General features: G+C 36.8%; 1 protein-coding gene across 12 annotated transcripts in view; it reads left to right on the top strand.

The window, feature by feature from the left end:
* The window catches only part of C6H15orf41 (chromosome 6 C15orf41 homolog), a 224,805-nt gene that overhangs the window by 110,030 nt on the left and 96,670 nt on the right, over positions 1 to 18,105 (top strand). The window contains exon 11 of one of the 12 annotated variants that reach the window (XM_014565996.2): positions 1,210 to 6,468. The exons of the other annotated variants lie outside the window; for them this stretch is intronic. Coding sequence (XP_014421482.1) covers positions 1,210 to 1,216 — 7 coding nt within the window. The 3' untranslated portion in view covers positions 1,217 to 6,468. Of the gene's footprint in view, positions 1 to 1,209; positions 6,469 to 18,105 lie in introns of those variants that run through there. 12 annotated transcript variants of the gene reach the window in all.

The raw sequence follows: 18,105 nt of genomic DNA, 5'->3' as shown, positions 1-18,105 counted from the left end.
GCTCAACTAGTGGCACCACAATATGCCCACATACTCAAGCCAGAACCTGAGTACCATCACCAGTCCATCAGCAGGTCCGTTCAGCCCCAGCTTCCCCACGTCTCTGTCATGGACTATGACTGCAGCTTCCAAACCAGTCTCCTTACACTTAGCGCTTGCACTCCTGTGGTCAGTTTTTCATATCTTAGCCAAAGTGACTCTTGGAAAATAGAAATCAGGTTGTGTCACTTCTGTGCTTAAAACTTTTCAGTGACCTCCCATCACATTTAAAATAAAATCCAAACCTCTTACCATGACATTTGGAGCCCTGTGTGGTCTGCCTTTCTACCACCCCAATTCTGCCCACACCTCTCCCTCTCCCCTCACCTGAGGTTCTCTCCGTCTCTTAGACTTTCTTGGCCACGCTGGTTTCCTCCGTCTTCCTTGCAGCGACGCTGCTTCAAGACCCTCACTCTGACTAATCCTGCTTGGAATTTTCTTCACTCAGATCCCCGCAGAGCTTGCCCTTTATGACATTCCGGTGTCTGCTCCAATTTCCCCTCCTCAGGGGGACCTCCCCTGACCACCCAGTCTAGAGGGCATCACCACCAATCATCTCTCTCCTCTCACTCAGCCTTACTTTGCTTTATAATTCTTACCCCTGTCTGAGTGCATGAATAGACTGTAGTTGGAAACATTTATATCAACACTAATTTACCTGGTTTGAAAGAGCTTTACCTTTTACATTGCTGTTTCTACTTGCTATATGTAGTGTGCCACTTATTCTTTTGTAATCAAGGCTTCAGGAATTTTCCCTGGCTTAATTAACCTCCAACAAATTTAAATTTTGCAATGCAGTCACCTTCCCTAAAATCAGACATACTGAGTACAGAACATAAGTTGCCTTTCCCGGCAAGTATACTTAATTCATTAGCTCCTCGAAAGTCTGCAGTCTCTACTTCTGTGGAGTTAAAAGAATGCCCCTGAGAAGCAGCATTTGAACCATACTATAGTCCCAAATTATGTAGGGATGTATATACGATTGTACAGAAAATATGTATGTACTTACATATGTATACCTCATACTTAGGGGTAGATATTGTATAAACATATTTCCTTATGCACTTAGCACCAAAAAAAAAAAAAAAAAAGACTTCACATTCTACTTATATAATCAAAAAATGAGCTCTCTGACAATTTGACCTATGTTACATTTATTTTCCTATTCAGATGGTGACAGGTAAAGAAGGAAACTAGTTCTGCAATCTGAGGCCAGATTACACACCTGGGTTCTAATTTCTGTTTTCGAAGAAGCAGAAGCAGACACCCTATGCTCACTTCACTGGTTAAAGTGGTTCCGTTTGAATGAAAATATTGATGACTCTACATAGCAAAGAACCACAGGCAACGGTACAGCACTGAACAGTACTCAACAGTGTTGAATCAAGAACATGGGACTCTCACTTGTAGTTCAGTCCTGTCACCTGCCATTCTGGGCACACTCTGACATACTGTCATCAGTGGACTCTATAAAACCTGTGGAAGATAGACCTCTCTACTTCTCTCAAAGCAGGTGTCAGCCCTTACTGACTAGAAAGGGTAAGGCAAAGTTTTGTTTGAACGTGATTTTTCCAGTTTGGGGATCCTTGAACTGATGGGAGGGATCTGTCCCGTTCCCTGGGTTTGAATCCAGGCCGTGCCACTTTCTGGTCCCATGGCTGGGAGCAACTTGCTGACCCTCCCTGAGCCTTTGTTCTCTCCTCAGTAAAATGGGGTTAATCGTACCTTCTGCACCATATTGTTGTGCAGGTCAGTTATTTAATACATGGAAAGCACTTTCATAGTGCCTGGCGGTCAATAAATATACCCACATTCTCTCCTCAGTCTCTGTTTCCTGTGTGTCACCGTTCCGTGGAATTTAGAAGTCTTCTGAGTAGACATTTTTAATTTCCTTCTTTGCCAGGTAAACCCCTATTCAGCTAACTTCAGCACTCAGCTTGGCTGACATCTCTTTGGGAAACCTTCCTGCCATTCAGGATTGGGCTCAATGCCCCCCTTATGTTCTGATGACAGTTTCATAGCATTTGTGAAATACTGTAATTGCTTGTTTGCTTATCACCCTTCTCCTGTTAATATACTGAGTTCTGTCTTATCTATTTGTTTTCTCCATCATCAAATGCCCAGAAGCTGGCAGAATGCCTGGCACTTATAGGTGCTAGTAGGTGATCAGTAGATATTTATTGAACAAATGAATTTCCTGATGCATAACAGACAACAACATTTTGAATCAGCCATTGAGGATTTTTCTAAATGCCTGATTTTTCTAAAAAACTTTTATAGACTTTTGCAGATCTATTTCATGAGATGTAGCATAAGTTTATTTATGTACAAGTTATAAAATAGAAAGTAACTGAAAACTAAGTGGCAAGTGTATGTTATGAAGACTTTTTGGTAAATATTTTTACTCCTATATTGATTATTTGTTTTCACAAAACTTCAGCAAGGTCTCTCATTTGAGATTTGATGTGGAATGCCTCGAAAATCCTGAGCCGAAGATATTCCATAGTTTATTTAGAGGATGGAGGAAACTGGGCCCACCTTAACATTTGGGGACCTGGGACAAGAGTATGAATGGAGGCCTATATACAATGTGCCCAAATATTTAAGGTTGTGTGTTTAATTAACAGACATTAAATAAAATCTCTTTTCTCCTGCATGAAGATCTGGGAGTTCAGAGTTGCATTAAGAATGCCTAGACTCACTGGAGGTCCAGGCTGAATGTGGCAGTGCAGGGATAGGTGGCCCCTGCATAGCCCACCTCCCTTTTCTTACCGCCTTTGGCTCCATCCTACACCTGGGGAGGTTTCAAGCACACCCTGGCCCTCACATCCAAGCTCCATGTACCTTCCTACAAACCTCTGCCCTTGGTCATCTCTCACCTGCAAAAGTGCCCACTCTGATGATCTTCCCTCTTACCAGACAGATAAACCTGAGACAGAGAAGACCCCTGAGAGTGATCTCAGGACTACTCAGTCAGGAACTTCTGAGGCCCCTGGTAACATGGGTTGTGGCCTAGAAAGTTGTTGCAGGGGACAGATGTCAGGTTGAAGGTGTTCCCTTTGCTCCGCAGACTCCTCTTCCTGCAGGCCAGTGTACCAGAGGAGGCCAGAGCAGATCCCCTAAAGTTTGGGTCCAGGCCACGGACTCCTCTCAACTGGGTCTAAAGGACAGTACCAGAGGAAGCAAGTACACTTGTCTTCCACAGTCATTTCTCGTTCTGGTGTTAGGCCAAGAGGGGAGATGAGCACCAGAGGAAATATGGTCTTGATCACATTTATGTGTCGCTGGAAAGATTAAGAGCTGAGCTCCATCTGTGGGATTTTTGAACCCTTGGCTCCGGAGAGTCTACTCTCCTAGAAGCAAGGCAAAGCTAATACCTTCTGCCGCAAGAATTGATTTGGCTTTCATTCTTACCTCTAAGTATTCCTTAAAGATTGGTTATTTACTCAATGGTTTAGTGATTGCTTTCTCTGGTCTGTGCTAACTTGAGAGGTGAGGCATTTAGAATGGGGCCGCCAAGCAGCTAGAGTTAAGGAAGGTATTTCTCAGAGGCTGTCCAAAGTTTTTCCCGTATTAAGATACTTCCAGGAAGCCTGCAATTAGCCAAGTCACAGATTCCCAGTTATTTCAGTCTTGTTAAAAACAAGGCCGAGTCACATCTGTCTTAAGTTGGAGTATGTGCCTCATGTGTAGAAGCTCTTGCAAACCTTCAATTACGGCAGCCTCAGAAGGGCCTGCTGCCGTCTGCTAACAAGTAGTCATCAGCAGCAACAGGAGACAGATTGACAAACAATTAGCAAATGCACTGCAGAGGGCCTCTCTAATGGTAAAATACAATAATTTGCTCTTCCATCCCTTATAGTGGAGCTGGTTGTGAGATACTGATGGCTCATTGTTCCAGACAAACACTTCACACTGTCATTAGCTGGAGTAACCTCACAGTATTTTAAAAGGACCAAGGACGTGTTTTTTGTGTGTATACGGTACTTTTATAAGAATGATTTCTCATTAAGAGTTAAGTACCATTTTTTTCTAAATTTTGGAATGTGAATAGCAAGAACTTTCGCCACCCGGGAATTCCTATTTTCTGCCATGGTTAATTGTTTTCAATGCTGACTTTAAATCTAAATCTGAATGGAGACTAGAAATGTTGTCTTAGGCCACTGAAGTGATATTTGCAATAAAGAGATAGTTGAGAAAACTGAAATGAGTTACTCAAAGGATTAATGGGAAAGAAAGTAGACCTATAAGGAAATATCAGTGAATCAGTTTCTGATGTCTTTTATCAGACAGAAATCAGACAATAATCAGAAAGATGTCTTTATGATCATTGTCTTCAAGCATATGCAAGATTTTTGTTGTTGTTGAAGGGGAGTGGGGCACCTATTGACCAGTACCTGTTGACTACTTTTTCAAATCCAGGGGCCGCAGAATTGTTGAAAAGATAACTCTTCTTGCTGACCTACTGTGTTAGAGTTAATATGAGTCACATGTTTCAGAAATGTTACCGCAAATCAAACCAACAAGCAGATGATTGGGTGTCCGTTCTAAGACTAGAAATACAGCCATTATGATTGTCCAGAGAGAGTGAGAGAAAAATAAAGGAAGTGACTCAGGAGCACGGTTAGAGTCAGGAGCCCAAGAATAGAGTTCGTTTCTGAAAACAATGGCTTGGGGTCTAGGGCAGTGATTCTCCAACTTCACCATGTATTCAAATCACATGGTTGGAGCATTTTCAATATTGACATGGGCTTTATCCCTGGAGAACTGATTGAATTGGTGTGTGGTGGAGCCTGGAACTTGGGAGGTTTTTTTTGTTTTGAAAACTTCAGATGGTAATGCTGGTCTGCACTGAACATTGAAGTCCACTTCTTTCCCCAGCCTTGATGTGCCAGCCCATCCTAGTGTACCTAGCCTATGTGCTTCTTAACAGTCTTGATGAGAAAAAGTAATAGCTTTTTTGAGGAAGACTGGTTTAGATCAGCAAACATTTCACTAGCTCTTCTTAGTCTGGAGACACCTGGCCTCCGCCTTTGAGGGCTTCGTAGTTAGGACGGAGACAGTAAACTGCAAAGACTGAACCTGAACCCAGGTCTCCCTCTGAACTCACACCTGTGTCCTTTCTGTCCACCATGCAACTTCACGTCAGTCATGGTGATAAATGTATTACAAGAGGCTACTTACTGTGTCACTTAATGGGTTCACTAAGCTGAAGCTAAAAAGCTCTCTAACCTATGAGGTATAGATGTTCACCTCCATGTGGTTCGAGAAAAATGGGCCAGGTGTTCTCTGGTGCTCTCTCTAGAGCTCCTCTTATTCTATATTTAAAACACACATCTGTAGGATTAATGTAAAATCCTGTCGGATATATCCAGGCACCCAGAATAAATAACACCCAAATTGTTGGATTTGAAATCCACAGAATCAGGGGTGAGGGTATAGCTCAAGTGGTAGAATGCATACATAGCATACATGAGGTTCTGGATTCAATCACCAGTACCTCCTCTGAAAATAAATAAACAAACAAACAAACAAAACTAATTTCCTCCCCCAACCAAAAAAAAAAAAAAATCCACAGAATCAGAGTTTTTTTAATACATGGTACAGAAAAAGTAAGCACATAAAAAGTGTTTTATAAATAACGATGTTTTTAAAAACAGCTTTAATGAGATATAATTGGCAGGCAGTAAACTGCACATATTTAAAGTGTACACTTGGACAAGTTTTAACATATGTATAATCTCATAAAATTACCACCATGACAGATAGTGGACATACCTACCACCTCTAAAAGTTATACCCCTTTGTAATCCTTCTTCTCTGTCCCCTCAATTCTCCCTGCACCCAGGCAACCACTAATCTGTTTTCTGTCACTATACATTAGTTTGCATTTTCTGTTTCCTGTAAATGGAATCATACAGCATGTACTCTTTTGTCTGGCTTGTTTTACTCGGCATAATTTTCTTATTATTTATCCATGTTGAATATATCAAGAGTTCATTCCTTTTTATTGCTGACATACTCAATTGCATGGCTATACCACTATTTGTTTATCCATTCACATTTAAGTTGTGGATAGACATTTAAGTTGTTTCTGTTCTGGATATTAGTAATAAAGCTACAAACAGTTATGTAAAAATCTTTGTATGGTTTCATTTCTCTTGGGCAAATACCTAGGAATAAAATGGTTGGGATATTTACTTGATAAGTGGGTTTTTACCTTTTTACAAAATGGTTAAACTGTTTTCCAGAGTGGTTGTATCATTTTATAATTCTCAGCAGCAACTTATAAGAGTTCCAGGTGCTCCCTGGAAAGACTTCAGACTTTCTAATAGTTGTATGGTAGTATCTCAATGTGATTTTAATTTGTATTTTTGTAATGAGAAATGATATTGAAATCTTTCCAAATGCTTATTTTTACCTAGTTGTCTTCTTTGGAGAAAACAAAAATCTTTGGTTCACTTTTTAGTTATTTTCTTATTATTGAGTTTTGGTAGTTTAAAAAAATATTGTGGATATAAGTTCTTTATCAGATCTGTGGTCAGACATGAAATATTGTCTTCCGCTCTGTGACTTGTCTTTTCATTCTCTCAATAGTGACTTTCAAAATCAGAAGTCTTTACTTTTAATAAAGACCAGGTTAATCAAATTTTAGGTTATGCCTTTGATGTTATATCTACAAAATCTTACAGATTTACACATCTAAAGAAGTCACAAAGATTTTTCCCTTTGTTTTCTTCTAAAAGAGTTATAATTTTAAATTTACATTTAGACCTACTCTCCGTTTTCAGTTAATTTTTATATGTGATGTGATGTATGGCTTGAAGTTTATTTTCTTAGATACAGATAGCCAATTGTGCCAGAACCATTTGGTGTAAAGACTGTCCTTTCTCTACTAAATAGCCTTTACACATGTGTCAAAAATCAATTAATCATATATGTGTGCCTTTTTCTGAATTCTCTATTTTGTTCTGTTGGTCAATTTGTCTGTCTTTGTGCTAATTTTACGCCATATTGATCACTGTAACATAATTTTGAAAACAGATAGTGTAAGTCCTCCAACTTTATTTTTCTTTTCAAGTTATTTTTGTCTATTCTTGGTCCTTTGGACTACTATGTGAATTTTAGAAATTTTAGAAACTGTTTCTAAATGCTAAATTAAACGCTAAAATTCTGTTTGGCGTCGCATTGAATTTCTAGATCAGCTTGGAACTCTATGTGTATTATATTCCTTGATTTTACAGGAAGTGATTTTTGTTTCAGTTTCCAATTGTTCATTTACTACAGAGGAATACAATTTATTTTGTATATTGATCTTGTATCCTGCAACAGTGTAAAACTCATTTATTAATACATATTTGATTGGCAGAAGGGAAATAGCTCAATGGTAGAGAGCATGCTTAGGCATGCACGAGGTCCTGGGTTCAATCCCCAGTACTTCCATTAAAAAAAAAAATATCATTTGGTAGATGCCATAAGATCGTCTATATAGACAACCATATTGTTTATGAATAAAGACAGTTTGCTTCCTTTTTCAATTAAGATGCTTTTTTTTTTTAAAACTGCACTATAGAATCTCCCATACAAAAATGAAGTGGTAAGTTAAGAATAATGTTAGCTATATAGGTTTTTGTAGCTGCCTTTTGGGGTTGAGGGAACTCCCTTCTATTCCTAGTTTGCTGAGAGTTTTTATCAAAAAGAATGTTGAATATTGTCAAAATGCTTTTTCTGCATCTATTAAGATGATCGTATGGGTTTTTTTTATTAATTGGTTAATATGATGAATTGTAATCATTGATTATTGAATATTATTACCAGCCTTGCATTCCTGGGATAAACTCCACTTGGTCATGAAGCAATATCCTTCTTATATTTTGTTATATTTAATTTGCTAAAAAAATTGTTAAGAATTTTTACATTACATTCATGAGTGATAGTGATCTGTGATTTATTTTTCCTTCTACACTTGTTGCCTGGTTTTGGTATTAGAGTAATGGTGGCCCCATAGTATGAGTTGGGAAGTATTCCCTCCTGTTAGCTTTCTGGAAAAGCTTCTGCAGAATTGTTATTATATCTTCATAATATTAGGTAGAATTTTGCAATCAAACTATTTTTGTTGAAAGATTTTTAACTACAAAATCAATTTACTTAATAGATATACAGATTCAGGTTATCTTTTTTTCTTTAGTGAACTTGGATACTTTGGGTATTTTAAAGAATTCATTCATTTTATCTAAGTTGTGGAATGTATGGGCATAAACTTGTTCAAAATATTTCCTTATTCTTTTAATATCTGGAGAATCTGTAGTGATGTCACCTTTTTTTGTTCGCAATATTGATCATTTTGTCTGATTATCCAGATCAGTCTGCCTAGAGGTTTTTCCATCTTTTTGGTCTTCTGAAAGGACCAAGTTTTAGTTGTACTGACTTTTCCTATTGGTTTTCTTTTTTCTTTTTCACCGATTTCTACTCTAATCTGTATTATTTACTTTCTTTTCTTTAGTTTCAGTTTAATTGGCTTTTCTTTTTCTAGTTTCCTAAGGTAGAAGCCTGAAGTTATTGATTTGAAACAATGGAAGTTATATTTTTGTAAAAACTAAACTCTTTTATGAATTCTGTTCATCCATTAACACAAGTCACTTATGTTCTCTTGTGTTTTTCTTTTTCTTGCTCTTTCCTTTACATTCTCAGTGTACCCTCATGATTTGTGTAAATTCTCCTCTCCTGTTTTACTCCCTTTTCTACTTGAATCACTAACATCAAGATATTTCCTGTGTTTTGTTCACCCTTGTTTTCTCACAAACACGTCAACAGTGTACCTTGTTAACCCCTTTCTGCTTCTCATTATATATTCCTTTTTGCCATTTCCTTCCCTTTTGTTTCTGGCAGCTTTGCTAATCATCACCACCTCCCCATTTTAAATTTAGTCCTGTAGCATCCCTGATAGCTCGTTTCAGGTGATCAGAATTTCATGCACAATTCCTTTCTTTAGAGAAGAGGATTTTTTAATCCATAAAGCTTATCAAGTTACATAAATATGAGGTGTCACAGTCATTCTTGATAGCTTTGGCTATAATACTTTCAGAACGCTAGTATATTGATTATGGAAGTGTGAAAAACAAGACACTGGTTGTGTGAATAGGCCAGGTGTGTAAAACTGTATTGAACTCAACACTGGACCGAAATATTTGATCAGCCCCAACTGCCTTTCATTATTTTAATGTGAAATATTTTTATCACTACAGATTTTTAATTCAACACATTCTCGCATGAGTAGTAGCACAGACATGTGACTGAATTCAGTAGATACTGAGGTTCGTCTATGTAAAAGCAACATATTATGCATTTCAGAGTAGACAAAGGTGAGCAAAACCTAACCTTGCTTTCAAGGAGCTTAATTCAGTCCAATAGAGAAGCAAAACATGTATACAAATCACAGAAAGCGCTGACACTGAGCACTAACTATGTTTGAGGCACTGGTTTAAGCTCTTATGTGTATTATCCTCTTCAGTCCACATGACAGTCCTGTGAGGTCGATAATGGTACTTAATCCTCATCTCATATGAGACAGTTGAGGCATAGAGAAGTTAAGCGCACACGTCAAGGTCACAGAGCTGGAAAGCCAGGGGAGATTGTTGAATAGAAAGAAGAGTGACGTGATCAGGACCTAACTTTAGGATAGATAGTCTAGTAGCAATGTTTAGAGTGGGCAGAAACACGAAGTTGGGGATAGGAACACAGTTCCTATTCCAGTCATCCATATTGAAATAATCTGTTAATTCCCAAATGATAATGGTTGCAGTAGAAATTAAAGGAGACTATGTAGACTTACAGAGATATGGGCAGTGTGGGACAAAGATAACTTTGAGGTTTTGGTATTGGGATGGAGAGAACAAGGGTGCTCTGAAGGAACTGAGAGTGGAAAATAACCTAGGTTAGTGGTTACTTCAGTTGCGATGACTAGAAATGTCCAGAGGCAACTGGGTTATGGGATAGGAGTTCAATGATGGAGCAGAGAGAGATTGATTTAGGAATCATCTGCAGTAGAAATAGTCAAAGTGGGTTTTCCCAGAGAGGGAGAGTAGAGAAATGCCTATTTTTATGAGCAGGGGGAGAAAGAAGACAACTGTGATATAATGGCATCATAATAAAGTTTAGCGAATTAATTAACAATAAGTATTACTCTTATGTGAATAAAATTATCTCTAAATTTCCTAACTTTTAACCTTCATTTCTCACATTTAAACATATTTTATAAAGTCATTTTAGTGTAGTTGCATTGAATCTGGTTATTTGGAATCTTGATAGTTAACATCAGTTTCCATTGTGAGTTTTATGGGTTTGGAAAGTTGTCCCAAAATGTAAGAACCTAGGGCTTTCAACAATCACACTTGAAAGAAACCTTGGGAGTTGCATTTGTCAAGCAGCTAGGAAAACCATTCATGCATACCCCACGCCCAGAGCTCCATAGGCAGCCCAAACATGAAGAACTGAAAGGTCATTCTTCCTCCCCCTGTATGATGGTTTGTTGACATTATTTTGACACACCAGTACAATGCTGAAAGGATCTGACCTTCCTGCAATACTGAGGGACTCAGGTCTGGGCAGGGTACCTGATGCTCACTGCATCACTGTCTTTGTCCTTTCTCCTGTTCCAGAAATAAACATGAAATGCTGCCTTCCTTACAGAAATATTACAAATTTTTAAATAAAGATAAATGATTGCTTTTTAAATTTCTCTAGCTTTGTTTTTCCAGCTACCATCAAGCTGAAAACTTTACTTGGACCTATTAATGCTCTTAATTAAACTGAAATCATTCTTCAAAATGATAAACGTGAAAGGAGATTGTTAATGCTTGAAAGAGAGAAACTAAACAAACGAGGAGGTCTCTGTGCTGTAATATATTTTACAGTCTTCCATCTTTGAGATAGAAACCAGTTGATTGGAGTTCCCATGTTTGAGGACTACCTCTAAAGTGCAGAATTAACATATGCATGGGTAAAACTTAGGTATCTTTTAAAGTAGTTGCATCAGAAGGGTACCCTGTTTTCAGAGGTTAAAGAGTTAGGTGGAGACCAGAGAGCTGTCAGGAGAATTTTCTGTCATGTATAAATATGTTCCATGTTAAATTATAGAGGGTGAAAAGCTGCTCTGACTAGTTACCCATGTTATTTCTTAATGCAATATCATGGTGATCTGGGGATGGAAGGAAAAAAGTACATGTAATAATATTCTCCAAGCATTTAGATTGCACTTTGCAAAATGTGAAAAGTTTCATATATTTGTCATAGTATTGGAAAAAGTGTATTCCAGTGCTTCAGTGATGTTGTTTCCAAATGTGATAACTGTCTGCTAAATTAAGAATACTTTTGTCCAAGATCAGTATTTTCGTGATATACGTAAAATTAAAACTGAAATTTTGAAGCACTTGCTTGACACTGTTCACCTATTTTGCATAATCTTTGACCTTTCCTGTGGCACCATGAACATCGTACCTCTTTGTTGGAGTTGTTTCCCTTTCTGTTTCCTCCACGCTTTCAAAAGTTGTTACGTTGCTGGAAACCAATCCCCAGCACTAGAAAACACTTTCAGCTCCTGGCTGGTTTCCCACCAGCCTTCAGCTCCAGTCTCCTGCTATTCCTCATTCAGGTGGGACCTCTAACTTTGTGTGCTGTGAGAACTGACAGCCCTGGTCCTGCTCTGCCTGCCTGGGTCTGGTCCAAAGCGTGGCCATCCTGCAGACCTTACCTTTCAGGATTTTGTGTCATTTTCAATTGATACTTACATCTGACGTTGCACAGGTAGTTCTTGTAGAGTCTTCATCTGAGTACAAATAGTGGAAAACCTCTTTTCACTCAACTATTACATGGATTAATTTTACTTAACACTGATAAGTTTTCCTGCTGAAACTGAAGTGGTCAAATTCTTTTCTCTTTTCTAACCATTCTCCATGTAACACTGTAAACCCCACCCACCCAGCACACAGGTACATGCATGTACACAGTTCTCACAAATTGCTTGAGTACACAGCAAGTCTATTTGAAATGACAGGGAGAGGGTTAAGTCCTGACAGTCTCTTTACTGGATTTTCTAGACTTAATGGCTACACATTTCTTTCCTCTAAATTCAACCCTAGATACACAGGCATACATTAACCCAATTATTTCTAATAGTTCTAATATTATGCCATTTTATGTACATCTTTTCCTCAGAAAGTACACCGCAAAGTCCTGTTGTTTTGCTAAGTTTCTGGCCTTCTTTTATAAATTCTTAGTAAAATTTCTTTCCTTGTGGTGAGACCAAAAATATACATTCTATCAATTATTTAAAAAAGCAATAATTCATTATAGTTGATCATAAATGTCAGGAAGCAAAGACCCAGCTGAAGCATTTTGTCACTAATCATGCTGTTTTTCTTCTAATTAGTTAATTTACATTTTACAAATTAAGGGTAAAATTCAGACAGAAGATAACATCATAGCTTTAACTGACCTATATTTGTATCTGCCAAATTTAAGTTAATTAGAAATGTAGATGCTGTTTGTTTTATCTGTCAGAAAAGCTCATCTTTTTTCTTAAAAAAAAAAAAAAAGTAGACACACTTTTTTTCCCCTCAGCATTTATCATCTAAATAATAGTCTTGCCAAGATGGCAGCCTCATAATAAACTCTTTTCAGTGGAGTGATGGGTAATGAAGCTTGCTTGTGAAGGCAGCGAAAAATGTTGTCTGGCCAAATGCATGAATATGACGGCTAGAGAATCAGTGGACTTTCTCAGTCATCAATCTTTTTAGTAGCCTCTTATACATCTGAATATTTTGATAGATGATCTAATAATTGAGTTATCTATCTTTCTAACTATCAGAGTTGCATAAAAATTATTCTCACATGCTACTGAATATTAAATATATTAGGCATCCAGTAAATTTTTCATAAAAGGGCCAAAAGGTGAAAGATTTTTGTTACTCTATAAATACCTCTTAACATATTGAATGTTAAGCCCTCTTAATTCCCTCTCTGAGAAGCAGATACATAAAAGAGGAGGACACACCCATTTGTAACTAGGACCTGTAGTAGTTACTCTAGCTAATGAAAAGTAAACCCTGGTAATGTACAGATGCCACTCAGTAGTGTGAAGTGGAATGCCCTTGCTGGTCTAACACTAGTGGCACATTTAAAGTAACACAGATTTTCCATACGGGAAGCACAAGTGATGTGGGTGCAGAGAGAGACTATGTGATTTTGATGTACCCATCATTTGGGGAGGAAGACCTTCCTGCCAAGAAGGGAAGCCTGCATATCAGCTGCCTGCCTAGCATCTCACCCAGTGACATACCGCTACCCAAGTATTCTGTTAATGCCTAAGTAGTTCTCTGCCCCCATCTGGCTTTATATTGTGTTTTGTTTTGTTTTGTCATACACCACTCTGACTATTAAAAGCTTATCAACAACAAGTGTGCTTCACTGAGACTGAAAAGCAGCAAGGAAAATTGGCAGGAAACAGATCACTTACAAAGTAGGCTTTCTTCACCCCCTACCCTCCGCACTTCTTCAAGGTGACCTTGCAGTGACGACTTCCCAGTAACCAACAGTAAAACAGTTCTGCCCTGGAAGAGCAGGCATTTGTTTGCAGATCTGAAGGGTTACCAATCCTGTGCATCTTGAAAGGCACTCAAATGAGCAGGGCCTTGTAAATTGGATTTCTATTAGCCAGACCTGATGATAGCTCTTCATCAGTAGGATGGAAGGAAGTGCTATCAATAGCTCCAGCTCTGAATATCTTTGTTTTTTTTAATGCCACACTTATTTTTGGTCTCTCTCATCCAAAATGGTGGTGAATGCTAACATCACCAGAATTAACTCTGTTTAAGGTTTTAAATAAATCTTAAAATATAGACAACCGCTATTTTTAAATGCTTTTCATCTTGACAGAGCGGTCAGAAACAAATACGGTAAAAAAGTCTTGAACCTTGCTCTCCTTACAATTCCTCACATTGATTTTGGTTCACAGTGATGCTATTTATGCAAGTTTGGGGCGATAGACTTTCTTTCTTTTCATTTTCTGCAATGAAAATAATAATTGAGAAGGATAATACTGATTGTAGAAATCCCTCAATAGGTGATACCGAGGAACTATTACTTTCCAGTAGTTTGATCTTTTCCTGGTTTTAAGAATTTTGCTTGTATAATTTGAGGTTGGAAGAAAGCTGATACTTATTTTATTTTAAGAGCTATAGCTGGGAATTTTAAACTCTTAGATACGTATTTAAAATACGTACATTTAAGACAATTTGAAATGACTATACTGGGGAAGTTTTAGGGCAAGGAATAGTCTTTTCTTAATCAAAGTAGCAAACATCTGTGTTCTTTCTTGTCTGTCTTTTGATTAGCATGGCCTCATCCATCACTGGTCTTTAATATGAGCACCGAGAAGTCATGTCCTTTTGTTTTAAATGATAAATATGCCTTTGTCGTGAATACTCATAGGCAACCCAGGATTTACATCTGAATTGTCAAAGTGTAACTGCCCAGCTCCTGTGATGAGTGACATTATTAGTGAAATAAAGAAGTTTTTAATTTGTCATGGATAGGCCCTCGATGGTGACATTATGAGACCATGTGGATTGTGATGCTAGAAAAAGTTGTCCTTCCCCCACTATTTTTCTAAGATTTGTCATTTATCAACAAGAGGCAACCTGCCGCAGGAGCTCTCTGAGCATTCTTGCTTTAGGGCCATTAGTCCATCTCTTTAGGTTTTACTATTTAAGCTTGATAGCTGGTAGTTCTTATCAAAACTACTACTGTGTGAAGTAGCCAGCTTCTGATGGTCAATCAGTATTACAATTTGTTCTATCTCGCTGTTATTGCCAATAAATAAAGCTGTTATAGCTTTATTTCAAGGCCAGTGTCAATTATGTTTTCCAAATAAGTTTCTTTGATATCTTTGTCCAAACTCGTATCTACTCAAATATATTTATACATGTGCTAGTTATAGAAATACATTGACAGACACGTAGTGTCTACCTGCATCGTGCTGTGTTACTCATTAGAGCCTTCGGACTGTCAAGTTCAACTGTTGTATCCAACTCTTCTAAGAAATTAGGACCGTTAAAATAAAAATATTGTGAAGTTGATCTCCTCTCATATGTAGTGTAAAAGAAGATTTCAGCTTACATATATTTGCCTTATGTATTTCCATATTATTAATAGACAAATGTTTTAATTATTTTAAAGTTTCCTCTTGTGATAAATGTTCAGAATGTTTCATTTTGGTAATAAGTAGTTCATTCTAATTTATGTATAAAAGACATGTGCTATGAAGATTTGGTATATTAGCAGTAACTTCAACAGAAATTACATTACCTTTTATAAGCTTTGACTTTATAATTTCAACACAACTATTTTAAAAACAGGTCCTTCTAAACTACTTTAAGAGAAGTTTTCTTTTTCAACTGAATTGACTGGTTAGATTATCCACAACAATCTTTAACTTAGAATGTTGGCATTACAAGAAAGTCAAACTATATGTTTTAGTTTGATTCAATATATCTCTATAAAATTCACTTTAAAACAGTTCCATCATTATAATAGCCCCACTTAAGTTATGTTTTATTTGGGATTATACTCCTCACCCCAAGAATGCATTAATCTTAGGTTTTCTTGTGTTTTGATTGTGTTGAAACTGAAGTTTAGCCACTTCTTTTTATATTTCTTGATTGCCAGAAAAAATAATTTTAGGGCAAAAAAACATATATACTTGATTAGAAATGAACTATTATTATACAGGGATTTTCTTTTTTCCCTTTTTTTTTTTTTCATTTCTCAGTATTTCCTAGATCACCTGTTTCATGGAAAATGAAGTCTTATTCATGTTTGTTTCCCAACAGAAAACAGTCCTTAGCAACTCCAAAGCCCAGCCCCTTACATTAACTGAGACTTTTGTCCTGTAATGTGAGTGTCTGAGTTTTGAGACCCTAAGGCTTTCACCCAACTTGAAGACGATGATGCCAGTGAGCTTCTGTCCAGAGTTAATCAGCTGCAGAATTTGTAAACTGCACATGTGTCAAAGTTGAAAATGTTAGCGCTCTAATAGAAGCTTGAAAAGGTTAGATCTGATAAAAGCCGTCAGCAGTTAAAGAAAGTGATTTATGGGAATGTAATGACACAAAATGCCTCATTTATCACTCATATATAGATAGGTTAAGGTTCCCGTGTCATACTTTTAAAAACTTGACCACTTCGAATTGTCAAAATAGGTACTTAATTGCCCTTCATCCTTTTCATTTTGAATTTATTTCATTTGACTTTGGTAATTTTATCTATGATCACGTTACTGTCGTTGACTTCATATGGTTCCATTTAAAGTCATTCATATTTTGGATTTTCAAAAACTGTACATCACTGATCTTTTTGAAGTTTTATTAGCTAAAGCTGTTGCAAGGAAAGACTAAGCCAACCTTATATATGTTAATTTACAGTTTTGTTTAAGGGGAATACCATGGAGATACTGTTAAAGTTTCATTTTGTCTCTTCTAACATGTGTAAATTTCATCAGCATTTTATAATCCTCCAAATTTTCTATACCACTCTCCTTAAACAGTGCAACATGAGGTTTTAAAAGACAGAGCCATCAATTCATTTACCATCCTAGTAACTCAACTTAGTATTTAAGCCCCACACATATTAAATTTAATGAAAACCTGCCTGTCTGGTTAAATGATCCTTAAAAAAAAAAAAAGGATAAAAATGAAAGTTAAGAGACATGCCAGCTTATATTTCTTTTCCAGATTAATTAAAATACAATTCTCATTTATTTCTCTATACATTCTAAGAAAAGTATTTATAAGCTTGGAATTGCTAAATATTTATTTGCTTATTTGATATTATTTAATTTATGCATGAGTATCTTAACACTGTTAAATAAAAACTATTTTATAAACTGCCAATATATCAAAGTAATGCTGTAAAACAGATTTTATGATTGATTATTATAGTTTTAAATTCTTTGCTACAAAGGGTAGAATTAAGGGCTTCCTAGAAATTATTTAGATCATTAAATATGGCAGAAGTGTCTTCAGGTTCCCCCCTTTGCCACTCTAGAGCTAAAAAATAAATTGGAAAACTTTGACATTCTCAGCTTGTCAGCCAAGTATTGCACTTTCTTCAACAGGGACTTCCCAGGTTCAGTTTCAAGTCAGAGCAATTTCTTCAACAAGACAAAGGGATGACAATAAATAGGGAAAGGAAGGAACTGTCCTAGGAAGACAAAAAGACATCATAACCAACTAACCAAATGTAGTTGACCTTATTGCACCTCGATTCCATCAGATGGCCAGATAAAATACATTTTTGAGACAGTCATTGAAAGTTAAAGATGGGGGAGGTGGTATAGCTCAGTGGTGGAGCACATGCTTAGCATGCACGAATTCCTGGGTTCAAGCCCCCAGTACCTCCATTTAAAAAAAATTTTTTTAAGTTGAATATGAATTGGTGTGAATTCATATCACCAGGAAATTGCTGTTAATTTTGCTAGGCATGACAGAGCCGTTGTGGTTATGTAAGAAAATGTCCCTTTTTATTAGAGATACATACGAGAAAATGTAGGTTTAGAGTGACTTGGGGGTCTAGGATTTCTCGTAAAATATGTCAGCAAAATAAATACATAAGTTGAGAGAGAGAAATTTAAAAGGGGGATATAGATGTTGCAAGATGGATATTTAGTTGGGGGGGTACTTTACTTTTCATACATTTAAAAATTTTTGCAATAAAAACCTCAAAAGTCAAGGAGATTTTCACATCAGTCTTGTCCAAAAGTGTTGTTTTTCAATATAAAATTATAATACCTTGTATTTTCTAATATTTTCTTGCTGCCAATCTTAGTTTTAAAACATAAGATATAGTCTAACTTTTTTAAATCTCCAAAATGTATCCCTCTCAAAATCATCTAATTGGCTAACATCAAATCCAATTACAATATTTTAACCTGGTAGCAAATCTGGTATCTTCTATCATGGAAAAGGGCTACGAAATTCACCACACTTATTCAAAACACGACAGCAGCCTATT

Source organism: Camelus ferus, chromosome 6, assembly GCF_009834535.1.
Source record: "Camelus ferus isolate YT-003-E chromosome 6, BCGSAC_Cfer_1.0, whole genome shotgun sequence".
NCBI lineage: Eukaryota > Metazoa > Chordata > Mammalia > Artiodactyla > Camelidae > Camelus > Camelus ferus.
The sequence above is the reverse complement of the archived record's forward strand: the minus strand, read 5'-3'. Positions and strand labels throughout refer to the sequence as shown.